Source organism: Oryzias latipes, chromosome 2, assembly GCF_002234675.1.
Source record: "Oryzias latipes chromosome 2, ASM223467v1".
In the NCBI taxonomy this organism is placed as follows: Eukaryota; Metazoa; Chordata; class Actinopteri; order Beloniformes; family Adrianichthyidae; genus Oryzias; species Oryzias latipes.
Window position 1 is genome coordinate 1190876 of NC_019860.2, and position 18766 is coordinate 1209641.

An 18766-nucleotide genomic window follows, 5' to 3' on the forward strand; every position below is an offset into this window, starting at 1 on the left:
TCGTGTCAAAATAATTTAGTTCAGCTTGATCCAATGGTTCATGTCTTTAATTTTCACTATTTTTCGGTTTTAATTATGAGAAAAACACGGGAACGCCACATTCACGTCATTAAAAATCTACAAATGTCAAAACCAACTATTTTGCTAAGTAGCTTTTCAATGATGTGAGGTAACGATAGATCAAAATCCCTTGGAGGGGTTTACATTTCTTGACAGTACTAAAGTTTTTTTTGTTTTTTTTTTTAGTTTGGAAAATTCAAGATTGGGGCCTTTTTCTCGAGGTCAAAGGTCAAAGAAATTTCGGTTGTGGTTGTACGTCAGGAAATTAAAATTGCAAGTGTCAGTGATAGCAAAGGCTTTACTTCTGGTTCTGCCACAGAAATGACTGCTCTGTTGGAGGAAGGGTGAATGGAGAGGATGACTGCTACCAAGAGCCACAGCCTGGAACGCACAGAGTCAAACTTAGAACCTGACATCCTGGTCATTCACAGTTTGGAAGAGGAAAAAATATATAGGAAACCTGCAAAAAAATGTGCTCTATGAACCAAAGGTCTGGATTTCCTCTTCCCTTCTGCGTCAAGAACCAAAAGAAGTTTCTGCTAAAGCCACCTTGATTTGGAAGAGACAAACTGAAGATGGTGGCGTACTGAAGGACGAAGTAAAAATCTACTAATCCTGACTGGAAGAGATGGTGGCACATTCTTCTAGAAGAAAGACTAGAAATGACGGCAGCTCGCCACACCGATCAACAGAATAGTTCCCAGATCAGAACAGTTTCTCCACAGTTCTCTCTGAAGCCTGGAATCATTTGGCATGATGCTTGTCCAAGAGTTTTGGGTTGTCTTTTTGAAGCCTGGTGGCTGCTGTTTCCTGCACTTTGGGAGGACTAGACCTCTTTGATCCGGACATGGACGAACAGCGACGAGGGCGGGATGCTAGTTCCATCTCTGGACAGAAGGTGGATGTGGCGGTAACCTGAAAAACACACCAGAGGTCACGAGCAGCAGAAAGGGCGTTCTCTGCTCCAGTGTTACAGTAGACTAGGGTTCTTGGAGGTTTGAACAGAGAATGGCCGCATGCTGCCCCGTCAAACTGAGAGGATGCCTTCCTTTCAGATGTCCAAACCAGAACAAATCCCCAAATCTTTGGTTCCTCACATTCCACTAAACTGTCAATCCAAGGTTTAGGACAAAAATAAAATAAGAAAAGAAAACAGATGTGAAAAAAAAATCCAATCTAAAGAAAATCTTTAGTAAGATTTAAATGCGTATTTAGAAGTTCGACAAAAAATGGTCTAAAGAGCACATAGGGACCAAAAAGTCATTAGGAGCTAAAACCATTTTTTATAAAACTTGTACTTATTTATGACCCAAAACTTTGATTGTGGGGCTGTAGTGTTAAGGAGTTGGCTTTTTTTTCAGACTTTTAGACTCCAACCTTCAGTCATGTCAGCATTTTATCACTCCCCCATGTCTGTTTTGTCAACCTCAGCAATCAACCTCACTGCCCAAGAAAGCTCTTGTGTTTCTGCAGCTCTCCAACTTGTTGTTTCTAGTCCTGGAATTCTTGTTTTGACCTTAATCCGAGAGGTGAATGGAGATATTTGGAATCACTCCTAAAATCATCCCTATAATTGACCATGAAATGACCCCTAGAATCTTCACTCCAATCCCCAGTAGAACCCCCTCTGGGATCACCCCTAAATTCTTCCCAAAATTGCCCTAGAATCACCCATCCAATCCCCCCTCCAATCATCCTTGGAATAACCGCTGAAATCATCCATGGAATCACTTATCTAATCACCTTTTGAATCACTTTCGGAATCACCCCTGGAATCATCCCTGGAATCAATCTTAGAATAGCCTCAAGCATCACTTATCTAATCATCTTTTGATTTACCTCAGAAGTCAACAATGAAATCTTCTATAGAATCCACCTCAGAATCACCTCTAGAGTCGTCCCTCCAACCATCTCTGGAATTACACATTGAATCACCAATGGAATCACCTTTTGAATCACCCCTGAAATAATTTCTAGAAGCGACCCTAAAGTCACACCTTGAATCACCCTTTGGAATCGCCCCTGGAATGTCCTTGCCCCTGCCTCTCATTTCAACTCCATACTTCTTTCTGATTGATTTTGGGAACCGTCTTTAAGGACTGGAGGACTGGAGTGTAAGAACTGCTGGAGAAGGCCAACTTAGAGGTTCATGACAGGAGTTTGGAGTAAATCTGTCTGTGAGTCTCCCATCTTTGGACTGTTTGTATTCCTCTGCTCAGACTGGAACCAGAAAGACTGGAGTTGCTCTCCATCAGCCTTGTTATATACATCTGTGAGGTTCAGTAGCTGCATCCACAGTTTTCCATTGACCATGTGATCAAGCAGCTGATTCTACACAAATGTACCGTTTTCGTCTATATGCCATTCTCCAACTGCATCGTTGTGTACTACCTTGCTGCATGCAAGTCAGAGGCACAGTGTACTGCCCCACAAAGTCATTCTTGGAGGTCTTATCATAGTCTTCAACCACAAAGCGCACCAGGGCCAATTCAGGAGTGTGGATGGTAAAGCGCAGAGAGTCTTGCCACACAGGGTTGAATCCTGTAAGAAAATCAAACAATGGCTGCTGCAATTAACCACAAAAAATATTTGACAGGTGTTGATGTGTTTGGCAGAGAGAATAGCTCAAATTGCCGGTGGTTGGGGTACATACACTGCATCAGATTCCAGTGTATGGGTCTTTCAACCGTAACTGTGTGCAAACCTCTTCGTACCATTGTTCTCGATGTATCTGGTCTCCTGCTTGGCCTGGTCCATGGGGACTCCATGGATCTCCACTCTTACCAGAGGATCCACAATAGAACCCTCTTTGATGTTGACCTTCGGCAGCTGCTGGCCACTGATCACCTTCATAAATGCAGCAGACAGACGTGTGACATAACATATGTGACAGTAGCGTAAGATGAAATGCTCGGGCTCCCTTCCTTGAGCTACCTGGACGGTGAGCAAGACAGGCTGGTAGTCCTCTTGTTTCTGAGGTGTCTCGGGGTCAAAGCCAGACCTTGTCTGTCTCATGAAGCTGGGCTTCAAGACGTAGCCACAGCAGCCATTCTGACTAAAGAGCCCGTCGTTCAGATCCATCCCTTCACCGGCCGTCTGGAAGTTCAAAGCAACTTTTGGAGAAGAGGAGATAGAGTTTAATGTTGATGCAGTCCAATTCTGGTCACCAAGAACTTTTCTTTTCAACTTTTCTATCAAGCTTTGTTTTCCAGATACCCCTGTCCTGCAGGGACTCAGAGAAGAACTGGAGAAAGCATGGAAAGTGAAGGTGACAGTGGTGCCTGTGGTAATTGGAGCACTCGGGGCAGTAACCCCCAAGCTGGAGGAGTGGCTACAACAGATACCTGGAAAGACCTCAGACCTCTCAGTCCAGAAAAGAACAGTTCTAGGAACAGCTAAGATAGTGCAGGACCCTCAAACTCCCAGGCCTCTGGTAGAGGACCCGAGCTTGGAGGAGAAACCACCCGCGGAGGGTGAGAGGGGCGTTATTTAAAAATATATTTTCATATACAAAAACCTTGATGGACAAATGAATTACATATTGTTTCCACGCTTATTCACGTTTCAATATTAGCGGTTTCACTGTTCGCAGATTTTCTTTCCAGTGACGTCTCCTCCAGTTTATCACAAAAACTCAGCTCAAAATGCCTGTATGACACTTTGGCGTCAGAAGGAGGTGTTTTGGGGGAGGAGGGGAGTGGAGATAAAGAGAACGCTGCCCTGTCAACTTCCTTGGTGGCTGCTAAAAATATTTCACAGCTAGTTCCACCGGTTCCTGAATCGCTATAACCGAAGTTTGTGTCCCTGCACAGAGAAATGGTATCAGCTGACTCAGAAACAGACAGAAAAATTCCTTAAACACTGAGGAAAATAATGGCAAACAAATACCAGATGAATGAATGATGGATGAAACGCGCCAATTCTGGAAGAAGATGAGCTCTCTCACTTAACTGATGAAGGAGGAAGAAGGGGCTCCTGGTTTTAGGAGAGACTCTCCTCATGTGCATCATAAAGCATGCTACAGTGCAGTCTATTGCTCTGAATAATTAAAAAAAACTCTTTATGTTGAGCAGTAGTCCAACGTTCTTTAATAAATGTTTCATCAGAAATGTTTCAGAAGGGTTTTTGATCAGAAAGGATTGGCAACGGACATTCTTTGGCCACGGGTGTGGTTTTCCGTAATTGCAGATTATGCGTGTTTGCAGGTGTCTGTGGTCCCTCACCCCTGCGAATAGGGGAAAATCCTGTACATCATACATGTATCACGAAAGACCAAACCGTCATTAATGGAACATACGTTGACATTTGGATGATAAGGACAAAGACCCGGGTGCTCAACCACTGCCTTCTACAGACAATGCAACCAACGACTTATGTAATCAAACCCTCCATTATTAATTTATTCTCTACCCCATGTGAAGTCTTCCTGCCATAGTTGCATATATTGCTTCTGTTCTGCTGCTTACAGACAGGATACAGACATGGATAGGGTGCTTATAAATAGGCCACAATGTGTGGTAAAATTCAAAGTATTAAGTTTTTTTTTACAAGTTTGGAGATGGCTTAAAGAAATTGGAAAGCTAAAGTTCCAATGATCCATTAAATCCAACAGGAAGGCTAAACAACAATGCATCTCAATCACCAATTTGGCATCCAGCGTTCCACATTTCCTGAGGATTGAAGTTGGAGGAGTCTGTCCGAAAGCCCGTGGGATAAACTCTGGTCAGCTGCCGTGAGTTATGCTGCACAAACTCGGCTCCTGAAAAGGAGTTCACAGGTCAGACACACAGGTTCAGAGGCAAATACGAGTTGGAGGGTTTTCAACAACCCACCTGATTCTTTGAGGTATTTGCGGGCTTTGGACTCTGTGAAGGAGGCCACCTCGTAGAACTTGGAGTGCATCTGGGAGTGTTTGAAGCTCCTGAAATGGAAACTTTTGCAGTAGATGACACAATCCGACAGCTCCTTGGAAAGGCACTGCTTGGATTTCTGTGGATGAAAGGATACAGCAAAAAATTGAACAGATAAGTAGGGATGGGTGACCCCAGGCCTCTAGGGCCGCATTCCTGCATGGATTCCAACATACCCTGTTCTAGTACGTTTAATTTGGCTGGACACACCTAAACCAGGTAATCAGTCATTAGTACGGATTGGATATCTGGAAATCATGCAGACACACAGGCCCTCGAGGCCTGGAGTTGTCCATCCCTGAGTAAGACGATGCCCGTCTGGTCAGCAATGGTTCCTGGAAATGCCCTCTTCATTGTGCCACATTAGGGAGAAACGGGCTCCTTGGGTGAGCTGTAGAGCTCCCTGGGTAAGTGTTGTTTACTAAAAATGGTCACATCTACTTTGTTGGTGCCAAAGATTTTATTAAGCTTAAGTCCTGCTTGTGCCTTTTTGGTAAGTTTTCACCAGTCAAATGTTTATCTGTTTTGTCCTAGTCCATAGCTTTTGATTTATCAGTTGATTCTGTTTGTATATTCAGTCAATTTCAGTCAATTTAAGTTGATGGTTTTCAAACCATCCATGTCTGATCGTTTGTTGTTTAAATTCCTGTCATTAGCCTCATCCCCTGCCTTTTGGGCCAACCACCCAATTGTTCACGTGAGCAACAAAGGTAACCTAAGGGGCCACCTAGTTAGATCCTTGGCTCTGCGTTGGCACCAGCTGACTCCTGATTCAGGTCAGAACACGCGATAGGGTGAACTCTTGTGATGAAAAAGAATCCTGTCACAGCAGGAGGGATGGCCCGTGTCCAAACCTGGGGACGATCCCCTTGTGAACTGTGTAAGTGATCTTCGCCAAGCTGAATGAGCGTTCGGAGGGGTGGGAGATGGCAAAGGAGGCAGCGTTCACCACCGTTCACGTCATAGAAGTGAACTTTTGTCCGTCTGCTTCCACATGAAATCTGATCGGGCCTCTTCAACCAGGCCCTGGGGCATCACCCTCTCTCCATTACTCCACCAGAGCCACTGCTAGCTGTCTACCAGACAGATTACATCTAACATCAGGGCCAGCTAGCAGCTGGTCTGGCCTCTTAGGAGGCTGTGCAGACTGGTGTCCCGGTGTGGAGTTTCACACTTCTCAAATGCTTATAAATAAACATCAGTCCAACGTGATTCCTTGACGTGCTCAACCTCGCAGCTTCAGACTGCAAAGACAGCTTGTCCTACATCAACATCATCAAGTGGTGCATTCCTCAAAAGATGATAACTTTGGTTCTGTCTTGCGTGGGTAGCATTTCAAACCGTCTTTTAGTGAAGTTTCTTCTTGTCATTTTGGCACGCTGGATGATTGGACCTGGGGGGCAAAGGCAGTTGGGCGACTGGTGCAGAAGTAGAGCAGTCGACCTCTCACTGGGAAATGGTCAGAGATGAAAGGTTCCAGAAAACAGCCCTGCCTTGCTCAATACTTGGGCAAGACAATGAGTCCCAAATTGCGCATGGTACAAATTCTCAGAGCGGTCACGAAACTTGATATTATAAACGGAGCCATCTGTGTGCCCTGAATAGATTTGCCCATTTTTCTTCTGCAAACAGCACGTATCCACCTGTAAGGGCAGTTGGGACTAAATCTATGTTCACACCGTCTTGCCAACTGGCATTTGGGCGATTGAGCCAATGAAAAGTCTATGAAAATGTCCATAAACCCGCGTTTCGTGTTCAAAACTCTCATCTCTATGCGTCGCTACACAATATTCAAGACCCTTTTGGGGCTCTACGTACAATCCGGGTCTTCATTGAAGACAAGCTGAAACTACTTGAATGTCCAACAGCTGAACTTTGACCAATCAGAGAGTCGAAGTTGGTAGGGACGTGTGAGTACAGTCCTTTTAAAAAAAAACACAAGTGCCAATTGGTTAAAAATGTATCATGAAGAAAAACCTAAAAATTGCGCTTTGTGGCTGGTTGGGACTCTATGACACCAAGTCGTTCGTACATCGAAACAGAGCTGTGAAAGAAAATGCCTGGAGCCAGATTTCCCCCGGGAGTAAATTTCACACCAAGTCTGGTGCTTAAGGCTTACGGATGCCTTCACAGCAGGAAAGTCCTGCAGAGCCGGATGGAAACGGGCAAAGTATGTCTGGGTTCTTCTGCAACGTTTTATGCTGGTGGCTTAATCACAGTCGATGTTTTCAGTGTTTCAATCCTTAATTTTAATTTTCTGGCAGACAAGAAGATTTCCAATGAATTTCTTCCGATTTATTGTCACTGAATTTTAATCAGATGGAGACTTTTTTAATTGGAAAAAGTGAAACAATTAGGATTAATAAAATAAAAACTGCCTTGGGATTGACAAACTATTAATAAAGTAATAGGTGGTATAGGCTCCAGCAACCCAATAACCCCAATAACAATTAGAAGGGTTTGGAACATGGAGGGAGGGGTGAATGAAACTAGGGCAATTTTCCAAGAGTAAGAAAATATGAATAAGATTACTTTAAAAAAGTACTTACTAATAGACTAAATGTAGTTTTTGATTTTTTTGGCTTAAGAACGTCTTGATTAAGACCAAAACAAAAACAAATATTTATGTTCCGTCTTTCAGGGTGCAATTATTTCTGGATAGCATGATAAAGTACTAGCATTAAAAAAAAGTCCTGATCATGAGTTCTGGTTCTTCATGGCCTGTGGAGTAGTCATAGCGGACCAAACTGGACTGTTATCCTCCCTGTGTCAAACATTTCTCGATTCAGCTGTGGACCTACCAACCCACCTTCCTCCTGCCATGGACACTGTCCCGGTGCAAGTTTTCCTCCTCCATTTCAGCTACATCGTCATCATCACTGACTTCCCCGGACAAGGAGTCTTCCACCAGGGCGCCGATGTTGTCCTCCAGACCTCCGATCTTTTTGGCTTTCACCAGAATCTTCCCCTTCAGGTTCTGGCAGAGAGGCGAGATAAAACCATTGTTCATGATTTTTTGTAACTTTGGCGACGAAACACTTGGTTTGAAAGCCAGTGTTCCATACAGATCACATGACCTGAAAAAAGCTCTGAGGGTGAGTGGACTCTGGTTTGACCATTAACCAGACTCAATGGTCTCAGGAAATAGCCCTTTAGGCGATCGCAAGTTGGGTTTTAAAGCCATCTCAGAGACTAATATGCACACTGGTAGTTATACTTCCACCAACTGGTATCAGTGAAGGGCACGGAGATCACATCAGTTCCAAACTGGGTCTAAATTTTGCATAATTTACATGGACAGTAGATTCATTTGAGTACAGCTATCTTCATATCATGTAGGTGAGGAAGTACTGGAGTATTTTCTGAGTCTATTGGTCGATGAAGTCACCAACAACATCCGGAAAGTTCAGTGAGTGGAGAAGATGACCGTAGTTAGCAGGGATGGACTTTGATCAGGGATGCTCATCCTCTAGAGACCTTCTACCCATTTTTCAGCTTTCTTCTCTATGCTAATTACCTGGATCAGGTTTAGTGACCTGAGCTGTGTCTCCATCACATTTTAGAATTCTTGAAAAACACAATTTCACAATTACACTGTTTCAATTAAATCCTAATTATGTGAATTAACACAACTCACACGATAAGTCATTCAAAAACATGGTGACGGATGTGAACAATACTTTGATTGACAGTAGATACATTCAGATTTCTGCCAAGGCTCTAGTGCTGATCATTATCTATCAAAGGAGACGTGGACGTCTTCTCAAGGCTATGGAGTAGCAAGCTCCTTACACAGGGGAGCGGCTACACTCACTATCACACCTAGGGACAATTTAGAGACCCATGACCTATGATGCAGACTGTGGGGGAAATATGGAGAGCCCATACATGCACAAACTCCACAGAGAAGGAACCAAGCCAGGATTTCAAGTGAACTTTATGTGCTTCGGATCTCTTTAATGTCTGCTCTTTCCGGTTTACTGCATAATCTAGACCAGTGATTCTTGACCATGGGGCCGCGGCCCAATCTTGGTCTGTGAGCGCCAACCAGTGGGCTGCATAAAAAAAACTATTCTGAATTTGTGGGCCGCAAGGGCTGCAGGACCTGAATGCAGCCTCCCACCACTTGGTGGCAGTGATGCGTCAGTCAGGTCTTGTAGCATGCAGTGTGGCCAAAAAAAAATTATCAGTGTCCGAATTCTTACCCTTAACCCTATTTACTAAAAAACTATATAGTTCAGGACTGTGTAATGCCCTGTATTTTAAAAGCATTTCAGACACTAAACTCACTACTTTGGTTTTTTAAACGGCAAATATGACGTCATCGATTTCACAAAGTGAAAATCTCATTGTTATGAGCGTTTTGAGACAACCATTTATGATTCCACTGTGTTCTGAAGAGGATAACGTTGATATTTTATTAAGAAATACAGTTAAATACATTTTCTTTGCAAAATTGTTCAAACACAATGCATTGTGGTCTATATTTGCCAATCTAGTGAGCATAAAGGCACACTAGTTTTTCTCAGAGACTTCTGGGAAATTTCTAGGCCACTCGGTTTTGGAGTTGTAGATTCGGACAAAATGCATCTACTGGTAAGTGAACATTCTCAAAACCTTCCCCACTTGTTTTTATAAGGCTTTTTCAATATCAGTTTGCCTGCTTTTGTAAGTTTTGCATCTTAGTTCCTATCGAGACTGTTATAAGGCTCAATGAATCTGGCAAAATAAGCAGGTTACCAGGTAATATTCTAATTAGCACTTTCTTTAAATGTCTTTACAGTTTATTTATATTTGAAACTTTGAAACTTTGATTTTAACTTGTTGTATTACCACAAAATTGTATTTCTCAAAATGCCTTATAAATATTTCTGGAATTCTAACATGATGACCTTGGTTTACCTGGTCAGTGTGAACATAATTGTTGTTGAGATGATCTTTTTGAATCATATTTTTCCCCCCGCACGTTTTTACTTTGATGAACCATAAAAGGACTTGATTTAATTATTAAATACAAATCAAACAAGACATGTATCATTTAAAGTTATCATGTTAATGTGTGTAATGAATGGGCCTCAAATCACCTTATAGTGGAAAAATGTAATTTAATTTAATTTAATTTAGACAACGATGGAAACACATGTTCAACATCAGTAAACGCAACCAGAATGAATCCAAACAATGTTGTTTTTTTGTTGTTGTTTTGTTTTAAATAAGAGCCTCATAGTCCAGAAATCACATTAATTATAAAATCAACCACTTTCTATCACTGACTGGCTTGACTGATCAGACGAGTCCGTGCTTAAATTTAATGCAAATGCAGACTCCGCCCCCTTCTGTGTCCATCTACCTGAAGTTAATGCCTGGAGGTATTTCTGCTTTACCAACTCATTTTCCTCCTTTACTATAAATGTAGATTCCTCCATTGAATCAAAGTTCTTGTTCTGTCTGACCCGTGTTCTCTTTTTCTAGATCACTTCCCTTCTTTTTGGGTTCCTGTCCAAACCCTTTGATGCCTTGATGAGAATAAATTGGGTGTCTTTGTGTCACTTTTCTTCCAACAATTTTTGGAAATAACTTGCTGTGGGACCTGGGAATGTGTGTGTGTACATTTTTACATTATAACATCAATACTTTAGTTTTGCAACGCCTTTTCATTAAGAAGTGATCAACTCTAGAAAAACCTCATTGGTGTTTCCAAAGCTGACTGGTTGCTTATTTTGTCCAATTTGCCCAATTTTTTAAACAAAATTTGGGGTTTAAAGACTTTCAAATTCAAACCAGACGTAGGCTCAATCTATCCTCCTAGGCTTGTGCAACTGAGTGGGAAAGGCTCACCTCCGGAGACGGCAGCTCAGTGGAAGTGTGTCCATCCAAAGGCTTCCTGAGCAGCTTCTCCCCCAGGATGTGGCTGAGGTGTCGGGCCATGACTCTCTGCTGCTCCACGCTGCAGTGGTTCTCGATGGACAGGATGACTGGATATTCAGATACCTTTTAGAGGGCAGCAGCAAGTGAGTTTGTAATGGAACCCTGCGGGGCACTCATACTGATGAAAACGAATATGCCAGCTGCCATGCACCCGCGCCCAGCAACCCGAGGGAGCAACAGGTGGGGTCACAATGCCGGAATATTCAGTTGCAGACAGATGCTCATGCACGGTTTCAAGCGCATGTGAATCTGCCGGCTGATGGCTCTGCCGCGACTCCTAGTCAACCTTATCAGCGCCTGGATACATTCCATTACCCTGTTCTAATCCGTCATTAATGAATCATGAAGGATTCATGGGCCATTTGCTGTTGCGGCTTCATATCACAACATTGTGGAGGTACATTATAGTAGTTTGTGGCTTTAGAAGTTCTAAAGACACGCCCATAAACTGCTGGTACTTTTGACTAAAAAGTAGACCCGAATGCATCTGATGCACCGGCACCAAAAAGGCTGTTAGATCCGGTCTAACCATGTCCCCAACAAACAGGAAGTACTGGTGATGCTACCTTGAAGGCATAGTTCCCCACTGTAGTGACCACGTCCTTAAAGAGGATCTTGGAGGTGAAGGTGTGTCCGTGATAGACGATTGGCTCTCCGCTGGGCCCATCCCAACAGTCAACTTCCACGCAGCGGCAGCCTCGATTGAGAGCCCTGGAAAACAAAGACCCGACATCACACAACGCAAAAGCAACCCTCCAAAGAGTACAACAGCTTTCTGTGCAACTGTAACCATTGCTGAGAGGTGGGTGACTTGCTTTTTAGGGCAATGTTGTATTTGAGCAGAACAATGCAAACTGGAGTTGTTGCACTAGCATGTCTATGATCTAGAAACATCAGCAGGGATGTCAGCAGTGAAGAACTTTTGTTCATCATTTAAAAAACAAAACCAAACCCCATAAGCAACAACAAATACTGACGCAGTTGGGAACCCAGAAAGACCTTATTAGGATTGACCTGTGCAAGTGTCTTGTGGAGCCACATTAAGGGACACCATGAAAATGGAACATACCATTTAACTAGTTTCTGGAGAGTACTGGGTCCTTAGTGATCGTGTGCAAATGCTGCAGGCATGGGGTGTGCACACGATATGTAAGTCCCTGTAGGACGCCCACGTCTATTTTCCTCATTTCTATCAGTCAGGCTGCAGCGAGGAGTGCATGCTTATGTACACTAAAGTAAAGTATCGTCTGCATACAAATGATAGGAAACGTGGATATATGTACTAAGTTGTTGGTGGAATGGTCAACCTTTGATCAGAAAGGTTGCCGGTTTGAAAGTGTTAATGTGTCCTTCGGCCAGAACCCCACATTGCTCCTGGTGGTTACGTTTGAGCATCTTTGTGTGACTAAAGTAATGAAGGTTAAAAAAGTATAACTGTAAAAGTATACGCCATTTATCGTTGGGACCAAATTGGGAATAAAGCTCGAAAACTTTATATGCCCAGAATCCTTCAAAACACTTTACAATAAAGACCAGGTTCTATGTTATAAACTAATTTACTGGATTTCTCCGCTGTACATAAAGGGTTGGCCTATGAGTAGTTTTGAAGTTTTTTAATTTTTAATTTTTTTCAAATTTAAAAGATGTCCAAACTTCCCAGTATTTGGGATGTATGAGTCAAAAATGACGAATGACAGAGGGTGGATGATGAACTAGTTCAAATGTCAAAGTACAAAGTACTTTTACTAAGACTTGCGTTTAGTTGCACACACTTGGAAAGCTCCAAAAGATAGTTGTTGAAGCCCCAGCACATCTGGATTGAAACGGTTGTTACCTGATGTACCCCTCCACACTGCTCTGTCCTCTGAGCTGGTCCTCCATCAGGTATGTGTTGTGGGAGGAAGATATAAAATAGTGGCACAGCGGCAGGGTCATGTTCTGGTAGATTCCCCTCTGTTGTGGGTTGAAGATGGAGCCCTCGGTTGAGCCCAGGTACATCAAAAAACCATCAAAGGTCATGAGGTTCAACATTTTGGCTGAAAAGGAAAACGTCAGAAACTTCTTACAAGAAGCTAAAGATGTGGGTGAACTTGCACCAGTGAGATAAGCCAAAAACTGGTACTGAATATTGGTATTGGTGAGTGTTCATACCTGTTTCTGAAGGTTCGTATTGCTCAATAAGGTGCATGGCATGTTGTTGGACATTGTCCCCCTCCAGCTGCTCCTCTCTCAGGAAGTCCTCCAGATCTCTATGGGACAATGTCTGGCCGTCGGATGAGAACTCCTGAAAGACTGTGAGCACATCCTCCCGCTGGGTCAGCATCTTGTAGAACAGTACAAACTCATCATCCTCCAGAGAACCTGAACAGGACTTGTCCGCCAACTGAGACAGAAGAGACACAGTGCGACTCTATGCCCAACACTTCAATCACGGCACATGATTCACCACTGGCTCTCACTGTGAAAAGACGAAGAGCGTGGTGCTCGTTCATGTCCACGTTCATCATCTTTAGCAGGTCGCGCACTTCCTTGAAGTTCATCCTACCATCACGGTCCTTGTCTGCCTTCTTGAACCAGTCACTGATCCACCTGGGAATCCAAGTTGAGGAATGCTGACTAGTAAGGTTCATTGTCAATCATTGATGTCCTTACAGTTTCATTGGACTTCAACCATCAATGACAATGACGTAAAGAGTCTAGGAAGGCTCATGCCCAGTAGCAGCAGTCCCCAATCTTGGTCCGGAAGAACAACCAGCCATCTCTTCCTCTGTTATTGAATACCTTGAACAGGTATGTTCCATCAGTCAGAGTCTAAAATCACCAGCCACTTAAAAAAGTAGGGCGGTAGCCCCGGAGAACCAGGACTAGAGACCACAGCCACTTGCTTCAAAAGCCAACTCATCCAGAACCTTGAAGAAAGGATACTGGTCCAACTTCTCCCTCTCCCCCATATTTTCCACATTCTCAATCAGCTTCCTTATGCCTCTGATCCAAGACTGTGCTTCCTCAGCAGATTCTGCCACCAGATCCAAGTTCCCTTTGCGACCACGGAACACCAGTGTGAAGCATCGGTTGGCCGGGAACTCGTTCGCGATGCTGAGCAAGACCTCGCTCTGGTGACCCTCCCGAACCGCCTCCACTTCACTGACAGAAACTGAACACACAGCAAAGGTGACAAAGGATGACAAAGAAGTCATGCACAAAGACCAAGGACACAACAGTCACACTCAGGATTGTTCACACATGGATTCTAGGAACTGTCCAATCTGGGTTGTCCAATCTTTAAAGGCTTACCTTTCTCAATGGTGGAAAACACCACGTTGAGATAATTAGATGTAACTGGGGCAAAAATATCTCAAAAAAAGGGGAGGAACTTGCCTTAGAGGACTGGAATTGGACACCCCTAACACAAATGACTCAAATGAAATCTACAAGGTAACTTCTTTGCAGCAAGAATGGCTGTAGATTATTTTCAGCCTTTAAGAGCCACTTTGATTCTAGTTTTCTAGATATTTTTGCTCAACATTCTATAGGCAAACCCTGTGACCCTGACCAGGACTGAGCGATGGGTGGATCGATTCCACTGATAGTTGGGTCACCCTCAAAGAAGTGTCACATACTGATGACATCTACTCTCAGAACAGCCTTAGTCGAGGCAGTTGGTGACAGTTTCCAACAATATTTAGTTTGGGTTCCAGTTTTTCCCTTGGTGGAGGCCTCACAAAACCAAAATTGGAAAACAGGCAACAAAAATAGCAAACAGACCCAATTATTTGCAGAAAGGTTAATCAAATTTAATGGTCCAAATTCTCAGCTTTATGTTTGCTTGTAGAGAACAATAAAGTTGCAGAATTCCCGGTTGTGGTCAACAAAAGTCTGTAAAATTGCATTTTCTGGACAATGGTCACGAGTAAATAAGTTGACTTTGACTTTAACCATGTCACGACTTAAAAAGCAGCATAGACAACATAAAGCATCTTCTAGCCACTTTGGTAGGAAATTCTGGTATGATCCAAGGGTGGAGCAAAGGGGGGACTAAGGGGACTCCATATTTTTGAATCAATATTTGTACTATAATTGACAAAAATCAAGAAATCTTCAATACAAGCTTCTTTAAGCATTCCACAAATAACAAAAGCTTCTTCCACTTTCGGCTCCTCCCATCAGGGGTCGCCACAGCGAACAAGTCGCATGGTAAATTTGGCAATGTTTTACGCCGGATGCCCTTCCTGATGCAACCTTCTCAAACCGGGCTTGGAACCAGCAGAGGTAGAGAAGGGAACAGGGAGCAGCCCGGAGTCGAACCCTGGTTTCACGGACGGAAGGCGCCGCAAACCAGCACGAGCTAAACTGGCTCCCTACAAATAACAAAAGCTAATTTTTTTAATTAAATCTCGAGCCCCTCAAATTGTTTGCTACGCCCCTGTATTGTGTATACCAGCCCATTTGGGGCTTAAGTAACCTTGCCGTATGCAAACAAACTCTGTGCTGTTTCTATGCTATGGCAAGAGGAAACCAGCTTTAGTGTTCGATGGGTGAGGAACTTTAGGTTCCCGATGACCTGGATAGCACATATCTCAGCCTTCCCTTTTGTTTTCACATCGATCTTACATGTGGAATGGGCGTTGCCAGCCTTTTTGGACTTGTACCAAATGGTCATGCAATCCTCCTGCAGCTTGAAGTACCGCTGCTTCTTCCAGGTTCGAGACTTGATTTTCCTCATCATCGCCCCCACCAGCATGGACTGAAGGTTGTCGTCTCCCTCGATGCCTGGAAGCGTAAACAGACTTTACTGTAAACTTTGAAGAAAATCCGCTTTTCAATCTTGACTGGACTTACGGAGTGTACTTGGTGTAGAGGCCATTAGTTGTCTGCTCACAAAGCCATCTGAAAAACAAAACAGGACACCTTTTTTCCTCTGGAAAGTCATTTTTACACAACTCTGTTCTGCTTTGGATCGCAACCCGTCGTAAACTCTCCCACTTTTAGTTGTCCCGAGGTCTTCATTTTTAAGTTTGAACCAAAAATTGTACCAAAATCTAGAGACTTGTCTGGCCTATTCCATAGTGACACATTAAGTCAGCTTCTGTCAACTTCAGCATGTAATTTTTCAAAATAAAATTGGTTTTTTTTGTCAATCTGCTCTTATTTAGATACGTAAAAAAGTCACATTGAAAAGGTAAATGAGAGAAAACGTCAGAGGAGACTCAACTCCCAACCTATTTGCAGAGGAACATCTAAAAAAAAAAGATCAGCGCATAAATTCTTCAGGTAGATGATGCTAAAGGTAATGTCGACTCAGCGAAACTGGAAGGAAACCCAGACATTGTTGACTACCATCACCGGTCGAGCGTTTCTGTTGGCCCTGGATCCTGAGATAAACCTCCTCCTTTGTTGGACAGGAAAGCTCCCCGTTAGTCATGAATGCTTTCTGTCCCGTGCAGCACTTTTAGTTCTGGTTCCACTAATCTTCCCAAATCCATGTGGCTTGCTTTTTTCTTTTTCTTTTTTTTTTTTTTTTGGGGGGGGGGGGGGGGGGCTGTATGTCTATGTGCCACATCAGTTTGAAAAAACAATCAAAATCGGTAAAAGCATTAGATCAGAAGCACCTCCTCCATTCCTCCATCCTACCAACTCTTTCAAGAAATATCAAAATAAAAGCACACAAAAGACTCAAATGACCGTTTCCTTCACATTTTCCTGAACTTGTTCTCCAAAAATATGAAGGATTTTAAAGAAGAAATGGTTAAAACATTCCCAAAACATCAAATTACGCCTTTAAAGCCAGAATAGCGGTAAAGGTGTGTCTGACCTGCTGCAGGATTAACCCTGAGATGCTCATCGACTGCAGAGCGGAGGCGGATCATCTGACCTGCTGCGGTGCTGCCTCTGTGAACTGAGAGGTCACCTGAGCCCGACGCCACGGGACACTTCTCCCTCCCTCCCCTCCCTCCCTCCCCTCCCGTTGCCCAACCAGCTGAGCTGATTGGTTAACACCAAACTTTAAAGGAGGGCATTCTGACACTCAGCAGGGTGCTGACGTCCTTATAAGTGTCTGTTTGGAGGACTGAAGGAATGGGGTGGGGCCTGGGTCTCCAAAGATATGCATCAAAACTCCATCATGGTGGGATTTCTGAACTCCAAACCCCCCTTCTACTTTTTTTTTTTTACAGAGGAGAATCAGGTTACAGCTTCGAATCGCACCGATTTCCTCTGCTGATTGTTACATAAGGTTCCCTCACACCACCGTCTTCTTTTTTTCAGGTTCTGGGGCAATTTTCAATTGGTGTTGCTAATTGAAAATTGCACTCCACCCCCGCGAGACGCGCTGCGGAGCAGGCATTGCCTGGCATCCGTGGATGATTGGTGAAGGGGGCACATTTAAGACAGCTACTGCTCCTCGCTGGGCTCTATGGGAAGCAGATGCTTCTATTTAGGTTGGAGGATTTGGGTCCTGGTGGTGTGACTGTGGGGCCCTCCCCCCTCCCTCTCCAGGTGTTTGCTGAGTAATGATGGAGGATTGCTCTCCAGTCCAAATTCTACTTATAACCCAGTGGATTATTTTTTTCAACTGGTTGAGCATCTACCAACAACTGGGTAGAAGTTTGCAGTCAGTTTAAGCAGATGAGAAAATGTGACACAATAAACTTCAAAGCGTCCTCTATGCTGTGCTCTGGTCCATCTCTGTAGGTCGGGTTTGGTTCATTTCCCCTAATGTCAGCAGGGTTCGAAGCGCAGTGGTTCTACTGACTGTGTGAATAAACCAGTTGGTCCTAAGTCTTGATGATCCAACTATACGCCTGTTGTCACCCCAGTGACTTCCTGTTTGAGCTAACTGTCATGCTGTGGCTCCCAGAATCACCACCAACCCGTCATCCCAGATGGAGGGGCGGAGCTCCACCTTGCTTAGAGACTAGATCTCATTACCAAGTCTTTGCAGCACTGAGTCCAAAATAAAGGCCCAGCAACTCCAATCCAGCGATCACACCCCTCCCAAAAACCCTACGAGGGGATGTCTGACCTTACTGACCCAGCTCAAAGCTGGGGTGTTTGCAGCCACACCCACAAAGACAGCGATGAATTAGGTGATCAGGTCTGTTAGAGCTGGGCAGGTTGCTTAAGTTCACAGCATCAATAATCCACAGCTTCAGCTCAGCTTCCCCGCTCAGGTTTCACCCTCATGAGCCCGAACTGAACAGGAGGGCAGAGCTGCAGTACCCAGCAGCCCCTTCAGTAGAAAGTCGGCTCCTGAGCAGCAGAATTCAAATCCAGGCCTTACAGGAGGAGTTTTTTCAGTTAGTGAGAAAGTCACCGTTTATCAAAATCTCTGTACTGTTTTGTACATCATGGACCATCCATCCATTTCTATACCTGCTCCTTCCTCCTTAGGGTCACTAGGTTGCTGGAGCCTATACCCACCTCCTGTCCTCTGAAGGCAGGTTTTATTCTGGCATAGCAGGAGCAGAGGGTACAAAGTCACTTTAAACGGAAGTCTTCTCCTCGCTGTGCAATGTTTGGCACAGCAGCGCCCTCAAGTGGTGAACATCTGGTAGTGATGGAATACTCAGAAGGATGCTGAGCTGCTTCATAGACCTCCATGCTTTCCTAAGGCAGGAACAGCTTTGATTTGATCGCAACATCAGGAAGAAGGGTGATGTGGTCAGGAACATCTGGAATTTCAGCAACGTCAGGACCATCAAAAGCGCCTGGAGCGTCAAGATCATCAGAAATGACAGGAGAGTGGAGCATTTTCTGTGTTCCTGGAAATTTGAGGGATTCTTTTTTTTAAATGAATTAATGGTTGTTTGTAATTTTGCTGTTTTGGGTCAATATGATCCGAAGTTGAGTCTGCATTTGGAACGAACACA

At 43.9% G+C, this 18766-nt stretch overlaps 1 protein-coding gene across 1 annotated transcript; it reads right to left on the minus strand.

Annotated features, from left to right (window-relative positions):
* Positions 1-246: 246 nt before the first annotated feature.
* On the minus strand, positions 247-16834 carry LOC101175056 (1-phosphatidylinositol 4,5-bisphosphate phosphodiesterase delta-4-like). Its single transcript, XM_020701380.1, has 16 exons — positions 16711-16834; positions 15738-15785; positions 15510-15668; positions 13824-14052; positions 13358-13487; positions 13050-13281; positions 12733-12934; positions 11465-11609; positions 10809-10961; positions 7780-7947; positions 4893-5049; positions 4703-4819; positions 2995-3173; positions 2775-2907; positions 2452-2601; positions 247-975 (listed from the first exon to the last, which is right to left on the minus strand). Exons 1-16 carry the CDS (start codon positions 16763-16765, stop codon positions 887-889), a joined length of 2346 nt encoding a protein of 781 aa, XP_020557039.1. The 5' UTR covers positions 16766-16834; the 3' UTR covers positions 247-886.
* Positions 16835-18766: the final 1932 nt, after the last annotated feature.

Bases quoted from the DNA above. Each gene is read 5' to 3' on its own strand.
- LOC101175056 (XM_020701380.1), bottom strand. From the start codon at position 16,765: ATGATCCGCCTCCGCTCTGCAGTCGATGAGCATCTCAGGGTTAATCCT. The intron at 3,174-4,702 runs GTGATTGAGATG...CTTCTCCAAAAG, and splicing joins GAACGCTGGATGCCAAATTG to TTGCTTTGAACTTCCAGACG. The intron at 976-2,451 runs GTAGTACACAAC...TGTGTTTTTCAG, and splicing joins TCTGACTTGCATGCAGCAAG to GTTACCGCCACATCCACCTT.